The sequence below is a fragment of the Salvelinus namaycush genome, chromosome 28, assembly GCF_016432855.1.
Source record: "Salvelinus namaycush isolate Seneca chromosome 28, SaNama_1.0, whole genome shotgun sequence".
NCBI classification, from domain to species: Eukaryota; Metazoa; Chordata; class Actinopteri; order Salmoniformes; family Salmonidae; genus Salvelinus; species Salvelinus namaycush.
This window is the reverse complement of record NC_052334.1, coordinates 3,765,362-3,783,946: the sequence shown is the minus strand read 5'-3', so window position 1 is coordinate 3,783,946 and position 18,585 is coordinate 3,765,362. Positions and strand designations below refer to the sequence as shown.

Sequence of the window (18,585 nt, the reverse complement as noted above, 5' to 3'; positions counted from 1 at the left end):
AGACATCCCCGAACCCAAAAAAATTTTTTTTTTTTTTTTTAAAAAATTGGAACCCCATTTTCCGATTTTTACACTCAACTCCATTCATCCATAGATATAGTTGTCTGTAAGTCTTCAGCAGAAAACCATTCCTCTCGCTTGTTAGTTGGCCACAAATGAAGAAGAAAAAAAACAGGTCAAAGTGTAACATTTTACAAAAAACTGTAGTAGACAGAATTGTACAAAAAAACTGAAAATGTATACAGTTTTTAAAACAAAACTTTTTATTCCTTTTTCTTTTTTTTGAGTGTGGACTCTAAGTGCAGTGGTTTTGTCCCGAAAACGTCACGTCCACGTTATTCGTTCAGTAGTTCCTGCAGACAGTTGGGTGATTTGAAGACCTCGGGGACTTCACTGTCTAGTTTACAGATCACCTTATAGATGGCCTTCTTCCAGGATGGGTCCACGTCTTTCCCTGCTACTATGGCGTTGAAAAACTCCCTCAACGTCAGCTGGGACACTTCCAGAACCGCTACTATGTGATATGAGAAGGTATCAGATCTGCTCATTCTAAAGCCCTATTGTCTGAGGGCTATTTCCTGGATCACATCAGTCTGTATTGGGTTCAGTATCTACTTCCCTTCCACGGAATGTCATGATGTCGATACAAGTCACTCCCGGGTAACGGAGAGAGGTTACTAATTATCTCCTGCTCAGCCACATTAGGTGCCATTCAAAAGGTATATACAACTTTCCTTCGCTGCTTTAGAGGAGATATACGTAGTAACAGAGGAGAATGTCTCTGTTCCTTTCTTCCTGGCCAAATGACTACAGGGATCACAACACTGTAGCTTTATTATTTTCATAATAATATTGCCTTGTTTTTTTTTTGTATACGTCCTCTAACAATTTAAATAAATAGAAACGGCTCTCTATATTATGTTTCCATGTTATATATCATGGTTGGTTTCCTTACAAGTCTTATGTTTGACTCTTCCAGGAGCATCATTTGACAATGGGGGATTACTCTTTTCCTCTTTTCAAGAAAGCCTTCAGATGGTGGACACAGCGTTATGTCACACCAGGACAGAGTAATGAACCTAATGACAGTGTGTGTATGGTTCATGTGAGAGTGTTCCTAGATACATTACTTTTACATTTGTTTTAAGAGCGGGGGGGAGCGGGGTCCACTTTTTCACTACTTATCTGCCAATTCCTCTGAATCACAGGCGAGGCACACTCCGGTCCCCAATGCAGCTGTTTTCATTTCTCCGGCAAGCAGAGCCTGAGACCCAAGAGATTTCCAGAGCTGCAGAGGTGTTTGACACAACTTTATTTATTCTGAAGGACAGAGCCAGCCAGAGACATAAAAGGGCTCTTGTTGCATCAGGTAGGTCTATGGTCATATTTCACTTCAACCGTTATCACACTATATATGAGTCATGTAGGCTATGCTGTACGCTTGCAATGACAGCACAAAGGTCATGTCTACTCTGTGGTATAGTCAAATAACTTCCTGAGATCTGTGTGGTTCTAACTTGAGTCAGATACTGGTACGACATAGAAGAGATGCATGCAGGATGCACACTTCACTTAGAGTTAAACGTCAAAGATAAGCCTTTCGCATATACAGTGTCAGCAATATTATTGAATTGCAAAATGGCTGCCCTGACCAGCCTAATGAGACAATCTGTTGCAGACTATTTGCTTTAGTTAACTCAGTGCTGTCACTTCTCAAGAGCTCCTTTCATTGGAGGACTTGGCGCTGATTGCAGACCTGTCAGGTTGTCCTCCACCCGTTCTCCCAGCCTTCTGTCACAACGACTGCCTCGCCAACGAGTACCGTTCCATATCTGGAGTCTGCAACAATAGGTGTCTGGTATCTTTTCACCAAATCTGAACATCCACAATACGTTTTGTTTATACTTATATTTTACATTTCTCAAAATAGGTTAGAAAGTACATTTTCTTTCTTCATAGATTCAAAAGATTACAATAGTATTCTATGTTTTTTAAGTAACTAGAAATTGAATAATCCCCCCCCCCCCACACACACATAGCTGTTTTCTGTTGATTTCCACACAATTCCTCTAAAAACTCCCACCATGCACTATAATTAACTTATTCTCTATGAGATGTTGCAATCGGAGATGGCATACACACCTGTTTTGTATTATGGGATATTTTGACAGATTTAAACATATTTTTCAGGCACAAGCCTTTCTGGGGCACAGCCAACAGTGCCTTGGCCAGATGGCTTCCGGCAGAATATGAAGACGGAGAAAGACAACCAAAGGGCTGGAACCATGGGCAACTATATAATGGCTTCCAACTTCCCCCGGTAATCTCTAAATTGTGAGACTGCAGGTGCAACATGTTTTCATAAGAAAAGCTATTTGAAAGGAGTCTACTTAGTTTTCCAGTGTTATCTGCTTTCTATTAAAAACGTGTGCAGAATATCCATTGCATTTAAATAACTGCAAAATTAGGTTAGTAAATTGTAGGACAGCACACATGCTGCATGCATTCATTAGGCAGGTACAGAGATATGAACTATTTCTGGTTCTAGAAAATATATATATTTTTTTATCATACTGAGAACCTGTTAATATGGGGTTTTTTTTGCCAAAAGGAATATAATCCGATTTGCATTCATATTTGCATTTCAGATATTTCAGCTGTCGTATTTCATGTTATCACCACACACTGACTGGATTTTTAAAAATGGAGAAAAACATCATTAAATATACAATACATTACATAGCTACACAGCCTGCAGTTTGCACAGTGTTTAACCCACTAAATGGAACCTAACATGTATTTGTCTGTATTACAACATATTTTTTACTGTGATTCTGAAGCTACTGTAAATTCCGAATTTTTCCTCCGAGGTTGTGAAGTTGGTAAAACACCCTTTGTAATCCTCAAACACCTCCTTGAAACTAATTGAAATCGTCAGTGAAATGTAACTAAATGTAATCTAAAATGTCATCTACGTAATCCCCAAAAGTAACTATTTATCACGAGAGGGTCATAAACAATAACTAGTAATGCTACATACTCCAAGAAAGATTAAAATCTCACCTTTCTGATTTAAAAAAAATAGTTGTAAATTGTTGAGGTATAGTCACTTTTGAGGACACAAGCTCAAGTAAATACAAACTATGATAAAATAAAAATATTTGATATATATTTCTTATTCAACAAAACTATATGAATAATATTTGAAATTACTGATATGCTTTCTAAATACAGCATAATCAAATGATAAAATTACTAACTACATGATTTCACCTTCCTTATACCTGTAAAATACATATTTGTTCATATTTTCTAAGTGTCTCTCTCGATCAAAACATCTGCCCCACCGCTGTGAACATCACAGAGCTCCAGCTTGGCTCCCTGACCTCAATAGGAACCGGCCGATCTTCTTATATTAATCCTCCGTCTATGACAAACAGAAAGTGTATTTTTGTTTAAAATCTACAAATTATTTTAGATTACTGGCTATAAAGCGATCTCTGAATGTTCCTGAGCGACGAAACCACTTCCTCCCGCTGTGCTATGATGTAAGGAAACCCCTCTTTTATTCTGGTTAGGGCCAGTTTGCTCTGTTCTGTGAAGGGAGTAGTACACAGCGTTGTACAAGATCTTCATTTTCTTGGCAATTTCTCACATGGAATAGCCTTCATTTCTCAGAACAAGAATAGACTGACGAGTTTCAGAAGAAAGTGCTTTGTTTCTGGCCATTTTGAGCCTGTAATCGAACCCACAAATTCTGATGCTCCAGATACTCAACTAGTCTAAAGAAGCACGGTTTTATTGCTTCTTTAATTAGCACAACAGTTTTCAGTTGTGCTAACATAATTGCAAAAGGGTTTTCTAATGATCAATTAGCCTTTTAAAATTATAAACCTGGATTAGCTAACACAACGTGCCATTGGAACACAGGAGTGATGGTTGCTGATAACGGGCCTCTGTACGCCTATGTTGATATTCCATAAACAAATATGCCGTTTCGACCTACAATAGTCATTTACAACATTAACAATGTCTACACTGTATTTCGGATCAATATAATGTTATTTTAATGGACAAAAAAAGTGATTTTCTTTCAAAAACAAGGACATTTCTAAGTGACCCCAAACTTTTGAACAGTAGTGTACACGGCAAGAAGTTGCTTAACATGACCACGGCCCCGGGTAGGGTACAGCCGTAGAGTACTCCCGGTACTCCCATCTAACTTTAACATCCTAAGCAAAACTACTGGCACTTTTTGGATGTTTTAATTAATGTTTTCAGCAGCGTCATTACTAACATACCTGGTTGTCACAACAGCTCTTTTTTTTGTACCTTTATTTAACTAGGCAAGTCAGTTTAGAACATTTGTTTTATTTACGATGACGGCCTACCCCGGGCAAACCCTAACCCGGACGATGCTGGGCCAATTGTGCGCCACCCTACAGTACGGGACTCCCAATCACGACCGGTTGTGAATCGAACCAGGGTCTGTAGTGATCCCTCTAGCACTGAGATGCAGTGCCTTAGACTGCTGCCCCACTCGGTAGCGCAAATTATTTGCATGATACGTCTTCTGCCACTCTGTTGTTTTACCCGACCTGCTCACACTGACAGTAAAGCTAATAGAGCTGTCACTGTTTGTTTACCCCTAGCTTTTTTTGCCTGTTAGCTGACGTTAGCTGGCTGGCTAGCGAGAGAAGTTAATCTCGATTGAATTAGCTAGTCTTAGATATGTCGCGTAACTACTTCCTGTGTTTGCCTGCCCTTGAAGGGTCTAGGTATTTAGAAAAGTTTATTCTTGTTGCGTCTTCCCTTCCTGTGGTGGTCGTCATGAGAGCCAGTTTCATCATAGCACTTGATGTTTTTTGTGACTGCACATGAAGAAACTTTGAAAGTTCTTGACATTTTCTATATTGACTGACCTTCATATCTTAAAGTAATGATGGACTGTCGTTTCTCTTTGCTTATAAGAGCTGTTCTTGCCATAATATGGACTTGGTATTTTACCAAATAGGGCTATCTTCTGTATACCATCCCTACCTTGTCACAACACAACTGATTGGCTGAAACACATTAAGAAGGAAAGAAATTCCACAAATTAACTTTTAAGAAGGCACACCTGTTAATTGAAATGCATTCCAGGTGACTACCTCATGAAGCTGGTTGAGAGAATGCAAAGAGCGTTTAAAGCCGTCATCAAGGCAAAGGGTGGCTACTTTGATGAATCTCGAATATACAATATATGTTGATTTCTTTAACACTGTCTGGGTTACTGCATGATTCCATATGTGTTATTTCATAGTTCTGATGTCTTAACTATTATTCTACAGTGTATAAAATAGTAAAAATAAAGAAAAATTGTATAATGAGGAGGTGTGTCTAAACTTTGACTGGTACTGTATGTCCTTTCAACTAGCCGGAGACCAGCTGGGGAGACCACACTACCAAATGGCCCAAAGTAGCTTATGGTAATACAGCACCTAGTTGGTGGAATATCCAGGTTTGCATTAATATCCAAATGCCGAAGAATATTATAGCTGTCATTTGGTTGGATACAGCTCACTAGTCCTTACTACAAGCTAACTAGCAAGATGTATGCAATACACATAGCTATTTAGATACAAACAGGTGTTAACGACATACCAGCGATGAAGGGCTTCGAACACTCATAGATTTATCAAATAACCAGAGCCAGACAGCTTTCCATCATCATCATAGTGGCGTAAATAGCCTGAAACCATGATGTTCTTCTCACCTGGTCCTTGGGCAGTTGGTGAAAATGAATGTGCTGGTCTTTTCTCCTACTATTGTTCAAACAAACAGCAGGTTTGAGATAGTTTTAGAAAGTTCGTTAGAATCGTCCCTTTGACTGATAATCGTGATCGTACATTCCATTCGACAGTCTATCTGTTCATGCTAAACATTTTTACGTTCAGAATGAAAGTGTTTTTAGGTAGTTGATTTCGACAACATGGAAGTACGTTAAACCTATCAAGCATATCCCAAATGTTCATAGAATGATAAAAAAAACAGAAAACAATCTGCCGTTATCGGGTAATGAGTAAAGTTGTCAATTTAACACAGGAGTAATGGGAGTACTGAGTCTGTACTGTACTCGGGGGGCATGGGCATGTTAAGCCCTGCCTCGCCGTGTGTATCTATTGCAGGCATGTTGCCGCGTTCACGTGCTAGTCGGAACTAGGAAGCTGTGACATTTTTCACGTGCTAACTGGTTGTAAGGTATACAAGTTAGCAAGTCAAACGTTTCTGAGAGTCCTAGTTTCGACTAGCTTTATGAACGCGGCATGTGCTTTGTCAGTGTCTTAGTGTTCAGCCAGAAGTAGTTGGATAGTCTGAAGAGATAATTCAATGGTAGGAGGGACATCCCACCTTCAAGTGGTGTCAGATTTCACATCCTACATACCACAGGTGGAAAATATACACTGCTGTGTCTGTGAGAACCAGGGATATCGCTCGCTATCGCTCAATGCAAGCCATTTCAATCTATGGTTTCCACAGATCGATTTAAAAGCAAATATGCCAGGTTGAAACCTGTACCAGAACCATGCAGGTCCTCTAAACAGGGGACTTTACATCTAAGAGGTTATTTAAAGGTCATCTTTGTTGAGAGATATGGACATGTGCTACGGTCATGCTTGCAGTGTACTTGTGTTTGTGAACAGTGAAGCTGTCGATATCTTCATTATTATATAATTATATTATATAATATTCATTATTATTATTATGAGGACGAGTTTAGAACCATCAAACTCCAAAAATATCAACATGTATCATCTAAACATACTGTGTCATGTTCCCCCACTGCATTACCAGGTACATGAAGTCAGCAAGAAAATACTGCAGAGCTCCAGCAAACCCATGTTGCTAGATGCTGTTTATTGTCAGATGCTAGTGGACTGGGGCCAGTACATCGACCATGACATATCCTTCACTCCTCAAAGCACAAGCAGAGCTGCTTTCTTGGGAGGACTGGACTGTTTAAAGACGTGCGAAAACATAAACCCTTGTTTCCCTATTGAGGTAACCACTCGTATCCTAACCCTAACCCTAACCCTAATGAATACGCTTTCACATCAGTTGTCTGTCTGCTTCCCAACTCCTACCAATCCTTTTTAGGGAGACAGCAGTGTTGTAAAGTATAGCTTTTTGGAAAACACTTATATAACATGATAAACTGTGCATTTTTTGGGGGCTGAAACTAAGTTGTGTTCTTTCTCTCACAGACATTCCCTGATGACAAACTGTCTGGGAACAGAAGCTGTGTGCCGTTCTTTCGTTCGTCGCCAGCCTGCTTCTCCGGTAATGCACAGGCTGCGACGGCGGACATCAAACACGCGCTACAACGTCAACAAATGAACTCAATCACGTCTTTCCTGGATGCATCCACTGTATACGGCCACACCCCATATTTACAGAGTGCCCTTCGAGACCTCTCAAACACTGAGGGTCGGCTGGCTGTCAACAGCAGATTCACTGACCGTAGTGGCAGACCCTACCTGCCTTTTGTCCCCAACACCCCGTCTCCATGCTTCCAAGATCCAGGGGATCCTCAGGGGGAAAGGGTGGATTGTTTCCTGGCTGGGGACAGCAGGGTGAATGAAGTTCTGACTCTGGTGGCTCTACACACGTTGTGGATGAGAGAACACAATAGAATCGCAGAGGCCTTGAATGGCCTCAACCCACACTGGAGCTCAGAGGTTATTTACCAAGAGGCCCGCAAGATCATCGGAGCTCTGCACCAGGCAAGTCCCACTGTACATGATGTAACGTCATGATAATATTGTATGAATTGTATTAAAATACATAGTCGTGTAGTATTTTCACTTTGGGGGAGCCTTGCTTTGTTGTGGGATGACCCAGCACCCCTAGTTCCTGGCGCCTGATGTATGGTGTTACTTATTGTAGTGAGATTATCAGAGTGATATTAGCAATACCCAGGTAAGAAGATATTCCTTTTAGGTCAGAGGTCAATCTCTTAATTCAGAGTTCTGATCTGTATCAGAAATGGGTTTTGAATTTAAAGTGCACAAATAACTTCTTAAAAACGGCCATTGGTCTTACAGTAGTCAATACAAAATAGATGTATTCAATTATACTGAACAAAAATATAAACGCAACATGTAAAGTGTTGGTCCCATGTTTCATGAGCTGAAATAAAAGATCCCCACATTTTTCCATATGCACAAGAAGCTTATTTCTGTTAATGAACATCCCTGTTAGTGAACAGTTCTCCTTTGCCAAGAAAATCCATCCACCTGACAGGTGTGGCATATCAAGAAGCTGATTAAACAGCATGATCATTACACAGGTGCACCTTGTGCTGGGGGACAATAAAAGGCCACTCTAAAATGTGCAGTTTTGTCACACAACACAATGCCACAGATGTATCATGTTTTGAGGGAGCATGCAATCTGCATGCTGACTACAGGATTGTCCAACAGAGCTTTGTATGTTGATTTTTCTACCATAAGCCACCTCCAACATTGTTTTAGAGAATTTGGCAGAACGTCCAACTGGCCTCACAACCACAGACCAGGTGTAATCACGCCAGCCCAGGACCTCCACATCCGGCTTCTTCACCTGCAGGATCGACTGAGGAGCATATCTGTCTGTCATAAAGCCCTTTTGAGGGGAAAAACTCCTTTTGATTGGCTGGGCCTGGCTCCCCAGTGGCTGGGCCTGGCTCCCCAGTGGCTGGGCCTGGCTCCCCAGTGGCTGGGCCTGGCTCCCCAGTGGCTGGGCAAGCTCCCCAGTGGGTGGGACTATGCCCTCCCAGGCCCACTCATGGCTGTGCCCCTGCCCAGTAATGTTACATCCATAGATTAGGGCGTAATGAAGTTATTTAAATTGACTGATTTCCTTAAATTAACTGTAAACTGTAAAATCGTTGATATTGTTGCATTCAGTTCTTATCTTTTCTGGTCGAAAGTCAGTTTTGAAAGTCAAAAGGGGATCAACCTGCTTGCTTAGTCCATCTGACATAGAATAAGGTGAACTGAATCGCCTGCATGTACTTCTGTCATTTCAAAATGTGATAGAAAATGGCCCAAATGGTAATCCCAGAGTGGATATAAGGATAACACTATAACTCTCATGGTGTTCGTTTTACTGCTTAGGAATCCCTCCGACCACAGGGACAGGGAATTATCTAGATTAAAGGCCAGGTAGACTACTAAATACTTTTCCCCCTATCTCAGCTGGATAAAAGCGGCATTATATTGGTCAAAGAAGAATCTGTAAGGCTAAGCGCAACCCAGGTCTCCTTCCATTGAAATGCCAGGGAGAGAACATATGATGTCTTGTCAGAGAGAAGCTAAACACCAACCAGAATACAATTGTTTCAACAAAGTCTCCGAAAGGGTTGATTTTCTATAAGATGATCAAATTGACTGTCTTGTAAAATGTGAAGAGAGCAAGGCCTCATATACTGTACATGCTGTATTGTCTCTGTGTGTGATACAGTGCCCTGTATCTGCTGCAATGTCTCTGTGTGTTATATAGTGCCCTGTATCTGCTGCAATGTCTCTGTGTGTTATATAGTGCCCTGTATCTGCTGCAATGTCTCTGTGTGTTATATAGTGCCCTGTATCTGCTGCAATGTCTCTGTGTGTTATATAGTGCCCTGTATCTACTGCAATGTCTCTGAGTTATATAGTGCCCTGTATCTGCTGCATTGTCTCTGTGTGTGATACAGTGCCCTGTATCTGCTGCAATGTCTCTGTGTGTGATACAGTGCCCTGTATCTGCTGCAATGTCTCTGTGTGTTATATAGTGCCCTGTATCTGCTGCAATGTCTCTGTGTGTTATATAGTGCCCTGTATCTGCTGCAATGTCTCTGTGTGTTATATAGTGCCCTGTATCTGCTGCAATGTCTCTGTGTGTGATACAGTGCCCTGTATCTGCTGCAATGTCTCTGTGTGTTATATAGTGCCCTGTATCTACTGCAATGTCTCTGTGTGTTATATAGTGCCCTGTACATACTGCAGTGTCTCTGTGTGATACAGTGCCCTGTATCTGCTGCAATGTCTCTGTGTGTGATACAGTGCCCTGTATCTGCTGCAATGTCTCTGTGTGTGATACAGTGCCCTGCATCTGCTGCAATGTCTCTGTGTGTTATATAGTGCCCTGTATCTACTGCAATGTCTCTGTGTGTTATATAGTGCCCTGTACATACTGCAGTGTCTCTGTGTGATACAGTGCCCTGTATCTGCTGCAATGTCTCTGTGTGTGATACAGTGCCCTGTATCTGCTGCAATGTCTCTGTGTGTGATACAGTGCCCTGTATCTGCTGCAATGTCTCTGTGTGTTATATAGTGCCCTGTATCTGCTGCATTGTCTCTGTGTGTGATACAGTGCCCTGTATCTGCTGCAATGTCTCTGTGTGTTATATAGTGCCCTGTATCTACTGCAATGTCTCTGTGTGTTATATAGTGCCCTGTACATACTGCAATGTCTCTGTGTGTTATATAGTGCCCTGTACATACTGCAATGTCTCTGTGTGATACAGTGCCCTGTACATACTGCAGTGTCTCTGTGTGTGATACAGTGCCCTGTACATACTGCAGTGTCTCTGTGTGTGATACAGTGCCCTGTACATACTGCAGTGTCTCTGTGTGTGATACAGTGCCCTGTACATACTGCAGTGTCTCTGTGTGTGATACAGTGCCCTGTACATACTGCAGTGTCTCTGTGTGTGATACAGTGCCCTGTACATACTGCAGTGTCTCTGTGTGTGATACAGTGCCCTGTACATACTGCAGTGTCTCTGTGTGTGATACAGTGCCCTGTACATACTGCAGTGTCTCTGTGTGTGATACAGTGCCCTGTACATACTGCAGTGTCTCTGTGTGTGATACAGTGTCCTCTGTAATTATTTGGACGGTGAAGCATTTCTTCTTCTCATGGCTCTATACTCCAAAAATGTGGATTTGAAATAAACCAATGACTATGATTTTAAAGTGCAGATTGAGGGTATTTTCATCCATATCAGGTGAACTGTTGTGAAATTATAGCACTTTTTGTACACAGTCCCCCCATTTTAGGGGAGAAAAAGTATTGGGACAAATTCACTTATGTGTATTAAAGTAGTAAAAGGGAAGTATTTGGTCCCATATTCACAACACGTATAGACTACATCAAGCTTGTGAATCTACACATGTGTTGGATGCATTTACTCTGTGTTTTAGTTGTGTTTCAGATTATTTTCTGCCCAATAGAAATGAATGGTAAATAATGTATTTTTTTTCTTCATTTTGGAGTCACTTTCAATGTAAATGAACACTTCTACATAAATGTGGATGCTACCAGGATTACAGATAATGCTGAATGAATTGTGAATAATGATGAGGGAGAAAGTTACAGACACAAATGTCATACCCCCACATAAATGCTAACCTCCCCTGTTATTGTAATGGTGAGAGGTTAGCATGTCTTGGGGGTTATGATATAAAATGCTAACCTCCCCTGTTATTGTAATGGTGAGAGGTTAGCATGTCTTGGGGGTTATGATATAAAATGCTAACCTCCCCTGTTATTGTAATGGTGAGAGGTTAGCATGTCTTGGGGGTATGATATAAAATGCTAACCTCCCCTGTTATTGTAATGGTGAGAGGTTAGCATGTCTTGGGGGTTATGATATAAAATGCTAACCTCCCCTGTTATTGTAATGGTGAGAGGTTAGCATGTCTTGGGGGTATGATATAAAATGCTAACCTCCACTGTTATTGTAATGGTGAGAGGTTGGCATGTCTTGGGGGTATGATATAAAATGCTAACCTCCCCTGTTATTGTAATGGTGAGAGGTTAGCATGTCTTGGGGGTATGATATAAAATGCTAACCTCCCCTGTTATTGTAATGGTGAGAGGTTAGCATGTCTTGGGGGTATGATATAAAATGCTAACCTCCCCTGTTATTGTAATGGTGAGACGTTAGCATGTCTTGGGGGCATGATATATGTGCATCTGTAACTTTCTCACTCATCATTATTCAGGATTCATTCATGATGATCCATAATCCTGGTAGCATCCAAAATTAATGTCGAAGTGTTAAGAAACGTATTATATTCTTATTTACAATAAAAGTGACTCCAAAATGACACCATACATTATTTATATTGAGGCCAAATTACATTTTATGAGGTTAACCACATGGGAAACAAATAAACAATATCTTCAAGCTCGCATAAGATATCCCAAAATACCATCTCAGTAGAATATATTCAGATGAATGTATACAGCCTGTCCTAGATAATCTTGCAAATTTTCTGCAAGGATATCTGGTGGCAGTGCATTAATTTGAACCCTGAGGGTAACCTGTCCTGTTCCAACTTGGACTACAGGAAATGTATATATATTTTAATGGAATGGACATAGAAACTTGTAGATTGCAAAATGTATTCTTAAAAAAAATAATTAACTAACGGTCTCCTTTTGCTTTGTTCTGTATTTGCCCCCAGATTATAACCACCAGGGATTATGTTCCCAAAATCATTGGAAAAGAGGCTTTTGATCTTTACATTGGTCCCTATGGGGGCTATGATCCAACTACAGAGCCCTCAGCCTCCAATGTGTTCTCTACTGCTGCATTCCGATTTGGCCATGCCACTATTCCCTCAGTTCTCCGGAGACTCAACCAGAGCTTCCAGGAACATGAACGCTTCTCCTCTTTGAGTCTGCATAAGACTTTCTTCAGTCCCTGGCGACTCGTCAAAGAGGGTTGGTATTCTCATATGCTGCTTACATATTTCGTGGTGGCAGGTAGCCTAGCGGTTAGAGCTGTAGGGCCAATAACCGAAAGGTTGCTGGATTGAATCCCCGAGCTGACAAGGTAAAAATCTGTCGTTCTGCCCCTGAACAAGGCAGTTAACCAACTGTTCCCCGGTAGTCTGTCATTGTCAATAAGAATTTGTTCTGAACTGACTTGCCTAGTTAAATAAAGGTTAAATTTAATAAATAAATAAATGACTATTGGAACTAATAGGGTGGACTGTTGCATACTTAAAAGGGCCAATCCTTAGATTAAACAATAAGAAAGGGTGTCCCCACCTCTGTTTTGGTAAAGGCTATCACAGGAGTCTCATTTCAGGCTATACAGCATGATGTTTTTGTGCAGTACATACCCAGACTGGCGACCTCTACTTAATGTAACCTCTGACGTCTATAACTACATGTACCTTACTACAGTTGCCATGGGGACTCCCTTTTTAAAGTTCTAGTACTTTTAGCACTGTTCATAGGATATTGTTAATCTGACAGAGACTTGGAACTGTTATTTGGAATTTTAAATAGGAATAATCATGTGAGCTGCTCCAGAATACATTACTGAACATCCAAAGTGATGCATAACTATACCAGCCAAAGCCAGTTCTCAGTGGTTACTAGCAAGACTGAATGATTTAGCCCCACAGATATGCATTTTATTGCAATGAAAGGGATCATATTCACACAACTAGCTCTGCTGGAGGCATGTGAAACTTACATAACTACCCTAGAACTAATTTGACTGGAAGTATTTGCGGAGAATAATGTGTTTATAGTGGAAAGTGTATTGTGAAATGTTGTCATATTTTTACCTTCACGAAAGGTGGACTAGAGCCAGTCCTCCGAGGTCTGTTGGGGACGCCGGCGACAGCAGTGACCCCAGAAAACCTACTGACAGAGGAGCTGACAGAGAGACTGGTTGTGCTTACTGTCCCAGGGGGTTTGGACTTGGCCGCACTCAACCTGCAGAGGGGACGTGACCATGGACTTCCAGGTCAGTGTTACCCATAAACAGGAGTCAATAATTAGGACAATTTAAACTAATCTCATTGAAATCCAACCAAAATACAAAAAGGTATTAATCGCTCTGCACAACTCCACTGTGAAGATCTGTTTTGAATCCTCTAGTAAGCAGGCATAATGTAATTGCACCATAATTACGTCCCAGGTTACAATGACTGGAGGACGTTCTGTGGACTTGACAGAATAGAGACTCAAGACGACTTCAGAGAAGTTGTAAAGGATGCAAGTGTTGTTGGGAAGATCATGGACCTGTTTAGACATCCTGACAACATTGACGTGTGGCTAGGAGGACTGGTAGAGGAACCTCTGTCTGGCTCCAGGACTGGTCCACTCTTTTCATGTCTCATTGGAAAACAGATAAAGATGATTCGAGATGGGGACAGGTGAGTTTTTTGAAACACGTGAACAGATGCTACGTAGAAAACATAGACTATAACCATGGAGGGGGTTTGGAAGGTAACTGGTAGTAGGTACACTGTTGTACTATTGTTGTAGTATTTGATGCTTGGACCCCTAAGTATGCTATATTCTGAAGCCTTCTTTTGACTATATTGGACTGATTATTATTATCAATTACTGTATGTTTTTTTTTCAGGTTCTGGTGGGAGAGTGAGGGTGTGTTTACACAGGGTCAGAGGGTGGAACTTCTAAGGCACTCTCTATCTCGCGTGATCTGTGACAACAGTGAAGTGAAAGAGGCCCCTCTTGACCCCTTCAGGTTTGGGAAATACCCTGACGGGTTTCTCTTGTGTGACAATATACCATCGATGAACTTGGAGGCCTGGAGAGAGGAGCCTAGCCCAGGTATGATGTCATTTACAATCACAGTATTTGTGGTTTAGTGAGTCTGCCAGATCAGAGGCAGATGACAACGTGTTATATTGATAGGTGTGTCATATTGATAGGTGTGTCAAATTGATAGGTGTGTGAATTGGACCATATTGCTGTCCTGCCCGAGCATTCGAAATGTAAAGAGTACTTTTGGGTGTCAGGGAAAATGTATGGAGTAAAAAATATTATTTTCTTTAGGAATGTAGTGAAGTAAAGTTAAAAGTTGTCAAAAATATAAATAGTAAAGTAAAGTACAGATACCCCAAAAAACGACTTAAGTAATACTTCAAACTATTTTCTATTTAAAGGACAGAATCCACCCAGAACCCCTCATTAATGTAGAGTGTTAAATAACACTAATATGTGAGACTAATATTTTTTGTGAACAAATGTTTAATTTTGCCGTCATAATAAGATTGGTAGCAACATGGAAAATCTTTGTTGAAATCTGTTGCAGCTCAAGTTGACTGCAAAATCCACAATGCAATGATCTCTTTATGGGCTGGCTGACTAGCTAGCTAGCTAGGTAGCTTGCTAGCAAACGTAGCTACACACAATAATACTGAAGACAATATCAGTATGTCAAGTAGCTAGTTAGCTGTAAAATCGGTCAAACAAACTGCACCATCAATTTAAGAGTCTACAATCTCACCAACCTGTAGATTGATGTGGGTCTAACATTAGCAATGGCAGATATACTTTTGAGGAGATGGAAAACGTCAATGGTACATCAATGGGCTGCACGGTTCATTCTGGGCGATTCTGGGACAAAGAGCGCTCTCCTTTGAGGAGTGAATGGGAGTCTATTGGGCGCTAGCTCAAAAACCCAACATTAGAAGTACAACATTACAAATCTTTTCCGAGATGGAAGATAATTAACTTGCTATCTGTAATATCGTATAGCTTTGGAACCGTGACATTACGTATATTAGAGGAAAATAGTAAAGTTTCTCGACATATACACTGACTTTGAGAAGGGGTTGCGTGACGATTAGCTTAGCAACATGTAGCGCAGCATGACAACATGAACGCGATTGGTCGACAGTCGGCTGGGTGGGGCGTTGTACGTTCTTTCATTCAGTTGATTCTTACCTCCTTTCTATCTCTGGCAACGGCACCATGCAATGCATCCTGGACTGAAGAGGCAGACAAATAGGAGAAATGTGCTTGACCCTTTGTTAAATTACACATTTCTTCAGGTAGGAATATCGCAACAATATGATCAATGGCTCATTTGAGAGAAGACGTCCTCCCGAGTTTTGACGTCGGCCAGTATTGAAATCTGACACGTATGATAGACGTTTTAGAGATCTAAAAGTTGTGTTCCTATTAACTTCCAGGGTAGTGAGAGAGACGTCTCTCTCAGTATGACGTAGTACTGTGGTAAAGTCTCTCTCAGTATGACGTAGTACTGTGGTAAAGTCTCTCTCAGTATGACGTAGTACTGTGTTAAACGTCTCTCAGTATGACGTAGTACTGTGTTATTAAACGTCTCTCTCAGTATGACGTAGTACTGTGTTAAACGTCTCTCTCAGTATGACGTAGTACTGTGGTAAAGTCTCTCTCAGTATGACGTAGTACTGTGGTAAACGTCTCTCTCAGTATGACGTAGTACTGTGGTAAACGTCTCTCTCGGTATGACGTAGTACTGTGTTAAACGTCTCTCAGTATGACGTAGTACTGTGTTAAACGTCTCTCTCAGTATGACGTAGTACTGTGGTAAAGTCTCTCTCAGTATGACGTAGTACTGTGGTAAAGTCTCTCTCAGTATGACGTAGTACTGTGGTAAAGTCTCTCTCAGTATGACGTAGTACTGTGGTAAAGTCTCTCTCAGTATGACGTAGTACTGTGGTAAAGTCTCTCTCAGTATGACGTAGTACTGTGTTAAACGTCTCTCAGTATGACGTAGTACTGTGTTATTAAACGTCTCTCTCAGTATGATGTAGTACTGTGGTAAAGTCTCTCTCAGTATGACGTAGTACTGTGGTAAAGTCTCTCTCAGTATGACGTAGTACTGTGTTAAACGTCTCTCTCAGTATGACGTAGTACTGTGTTAAACGTCTCTCTCAGTATGATGTAGTACTGTGTTAAACGTCTCTCTCAGTATGACATAGTACTGTGTTAAACGTCTCTCTCAGTATGACGTAGTACTGTGGTAAAGTCTCTCTCAGTATGACGTAGTACTGTGTTAAACGTCTCTCTCAGTATGACGTAGTACTGTGGTAAACGTCTCTCTCAGTATGACGTAGTACTGTGGTAAAGTCTCTCTCAGTATGACGTAGTACTGTGGTAAAGTCTCTCTCAGTATGACGTAGTACTGTGGTAAAGTCTCTCTCAGTATGACGTAGTACTGTGGTAAAGTCTCTCTCAGTATGACGTAGTACTGTGGTAAAGTCTCTCTCAGTATGACGTAGTACTGTGGTAAAGTTTACCACAGTACTACGTCATACCAGCTGGATATCTGCCTGCTTGAACACTAATAACTCAGATACACACGAAAACATGAAATGACCCAGGGAATCAATAGAACATCTCTAAGAGATGCACACAAAAACAACAATATAACTTTCAAAATGGGTGACCCTTTCCTTAAAATTAAGTACTTTACACCACTACGCTGCACCAGAATCACAGGATTGCAATCAGAAGCCAAGTTGAAGAGAAACGTAATACCAGTAGTTAGTGAGAGGAAATCAGTCTTCCATCCAATCAAAAAATATTGAATTCTGTGATGTAACCAAGGATACTACCAGTGAAAATCTAATCCACCCAGTATTATCTGTCTCACCCTGTATTAACTTCTGTGTCATCTTGCCTTGGTTCTTAACTGCCCCCCCCCCCCCCCCCCACTGGTACTCTTAAAGCAACACCATTGTGGGGGGAAAAGTGTGAAAGCCCGATGTCGCCTGCAGTCATTTGTGAATTTTAAATAGGAATAATGTCTATGAGTGATTGCATAGCCTGAGGAAATACACATTGAATACACATTGTATTTCCCAATTTATTTTCAGACAACTTCAGCTAAGACGAGAAGCAAGAGATCCTCCATGAAGACATTGGCCTGTGTTTAATTTTTTCTCTATGTTTTCATGCTTTTTATCCTGTATATTTTAGCTACTGTTACCCCTGCAACGCCTTTTATCTTTGTGAATATCATTGTACTTCAGTTCAATGTATTTGGGATGAATAAAGGTATGAGAGGTATACAAAGTCAGTGTATACTTATTAAAAAATACACCGCTGTAATTACTGTCAATCATGTTTCCTCTCTCTATGTAATTTCTGTTCTTGTTAGGGGAGAGTGTGGTAAATGGGGCCATCCTTGTTTCTAGGAAACCATACACCAAATGAATCATTTGACCAACTATTTAGGAAGACGTAATAATTTCATGGAATCTGTGAAGTAAGAATGCACATGGAAAAGTGGTAAGCAAGTTAGGTCAACAAAAAACAAAAGGTGTTCAACCAGGTCAAATGAATGTATTGTGTTAAAGGTTTCATGATGCTTCTATCTAAACCAAAGTAGATCGTTTTAAGATTGTTCTATACATCAGTTGTGGTCTCTATCAGCTTCAATATGAGGTCCAAAAAACCTATTATGAAAGTGCATCCTTCTAGCTGAATGGGCTAATATAGTCAAAATGTTTGCCTTGGGGGAAGTTGAGCCATGGCAAGTTGAGCAAATTCAAGTGTTTTTTCCCCCAGGCGTAATGCAAGCATTATCACTGGGATATGAGGTAACAGCAGGGCCTGGCCTGTGTTAAGTGTTTTAAAAAGTACAAAGTGTTTGTTAGGTGTTAAGCCTGTGTTTAAAAATGCTTAAAATGCTTAAAAGACAAAAAGGCGATTGTAATTGTGTTTGGGAAATAGAGATGTGATTTTAAAAAGGTAGTGGTAATATTTAATTCAGTACAGACATTTGTAAGCGGCTTAACTTACCCTGTTCCTCGC

At 40.7% G+C, this 18,585-nt stretch overlaps 1 protein-coding gene across 1 annotated transcript in view; it reads left to right on the top strand.

The window, feature by feature from the left end:
- LOC120022991 (thyroid peroxidase-like) overlaps positions 1-18,585 on the top strand; it is a 66,935-nt gene that overhangs the window by 10,234 nt on the left and 38,116 nt on the right. The window contains exons 2-9 of the mRNA XM_038966942.1: positions 1,719-1,851; positions 2,191-2,320; positions 6,835-7,041; positions 7,245-7,763; positions 12,477-12,735; positions 13,604-13,774; positions 13,949-14,186; positions 14,399-14,607. Coding sequence (XP_038822870.1) covers positions 1,719-1,851; positions 2,191-2,320; positions 6,835-7,041; positions 7,245-7,763; positions 12,477-12,735; positions 13,604-13,774; positions 13,949-14,186; positions 14,399-14,607 — 1,866 coding nt within the window. The remainder of the gene's footprint in view (positions 1-1,718; positions 1,852-2,190; positions 2,321-6,834; positions 7,042-7,244; positions 7,764-12,476; positions 12,736-13,603; positions 13,775-13,948; positions 14,187-14,398; positions 14,608-18,585) is intronic.